General features: G+C 61.9%; 1 protein-coding gene across 1 annotated transcript in view; it reads right to left on the bottom strand.

The window, feature by feature from the left end:
• Positions 1-22: 22 nt before the first annotated feature.
• Positions 23-905, bottom strand: part of LOC105306147 (protein S100-A2) — an 18,645-nt gene continuing 17,762 nt past the window's right edge. Inside the window, exon 3 of the mRNA XM_011381054.2 lies at positions 23-194. Within this exon, the coding sequence (XP_011379356.1) occupies positions 30-194 (165 nt within the window). The 3' untranslated portion in view covers positions 23-29. The remainder of the gene's footprint in view (positions 195-905) is intronic.

Here is a 905-nt window from a genome sequence, read left to right on the forward strand (position 1 = left end):
GGCCCCCCCCACACACACGTGGGGGGCCCTCACTTCTTCCGGGGCTGCTTGTCGGGGAAACCCTCGAAGAACTCGTTGCACATCATGGCGATGCAGGACAGGAAGATACAGTACTCCTGGAAGTCCACCTCGTTGTCCCTGTTGCTGTCCAGGTTGCTCATCAGCTTCTGGAAGGCGGCTTCGTCCGTCCTTTTCTGCAGGGGGAGAAGCCACGGGTAGAAACTGGAAGTGGGGGGCCGGAGCCCAGGCCAGCCCAGGCTTCCACCTGCAGAAAAGCCAGTCCTGGGGGGCCCAGCTTTGGGACTCAGGCCGCGGAGCTAAGCTAGGGCTGGAGGAGGGTTCCCCGAGGGAGAGGAAGTCTGAGTGCCCACCGCGGAAGGGGACCACATCTTTATCTGAGGTCGTTTTAAGAATGCAATCAGACGATGATCGTGAAAGCAACGTGTAAGCTGCATAAAGCTGGATACCGGGGAAGCTGTGGTTGTCTGGGGGAAATAGGCGTGTGTCCTTGTAACTGTCTTCACGCCTACGAGCCCGATAGAAACGCAAAACCGTTCTCCGCCGCGGTGACGGCCAGAGGGGGACCTTCCTGGCCCGCAGGTGTCAGCTCTGCCTGCCGCGACCCTGGGAAGTCACTTAGGTGGCCTCTCTGAGCTGCAGCAGCCCTTCGGCTAAGTCATGCAAAGCCGCCGGCCCATCAGCCCCTAACCTCCCTGTTCAGGCTCAGCCCCCTTTCTGCTGGGCACCAGGACATGAGTGACAGGTGCTCGCTGAGTCTCCACCCCAGCAGCGGGGAGCAAGCTCTCTGTCCCGACTTCCCCATCTCGGTTGGTGGTAAATGCCAGCCGTGCAGGAAGGCTGCTGCCTCCCAGGGCCCTGCCCGCCCCCCGCCATGGGGACCGCCC

The sequence above is a fragment of the Pteropus vampyrus genome, unplaced genomic scaffold, assembly GCF_000151845.1.
Source record: "Pteropus vampyrus isolate Shadow unplaced genomic scaffold, Pvam_2.0 Scaffold426, whole genome shotgun sequence".
Classification (NCBI taxonomy): Eukaryota; Metazoa; Chordata; class Mammalia; order Chiroptera; family Pteropodidae; genus Pteropus; species Pteropus vampyrus.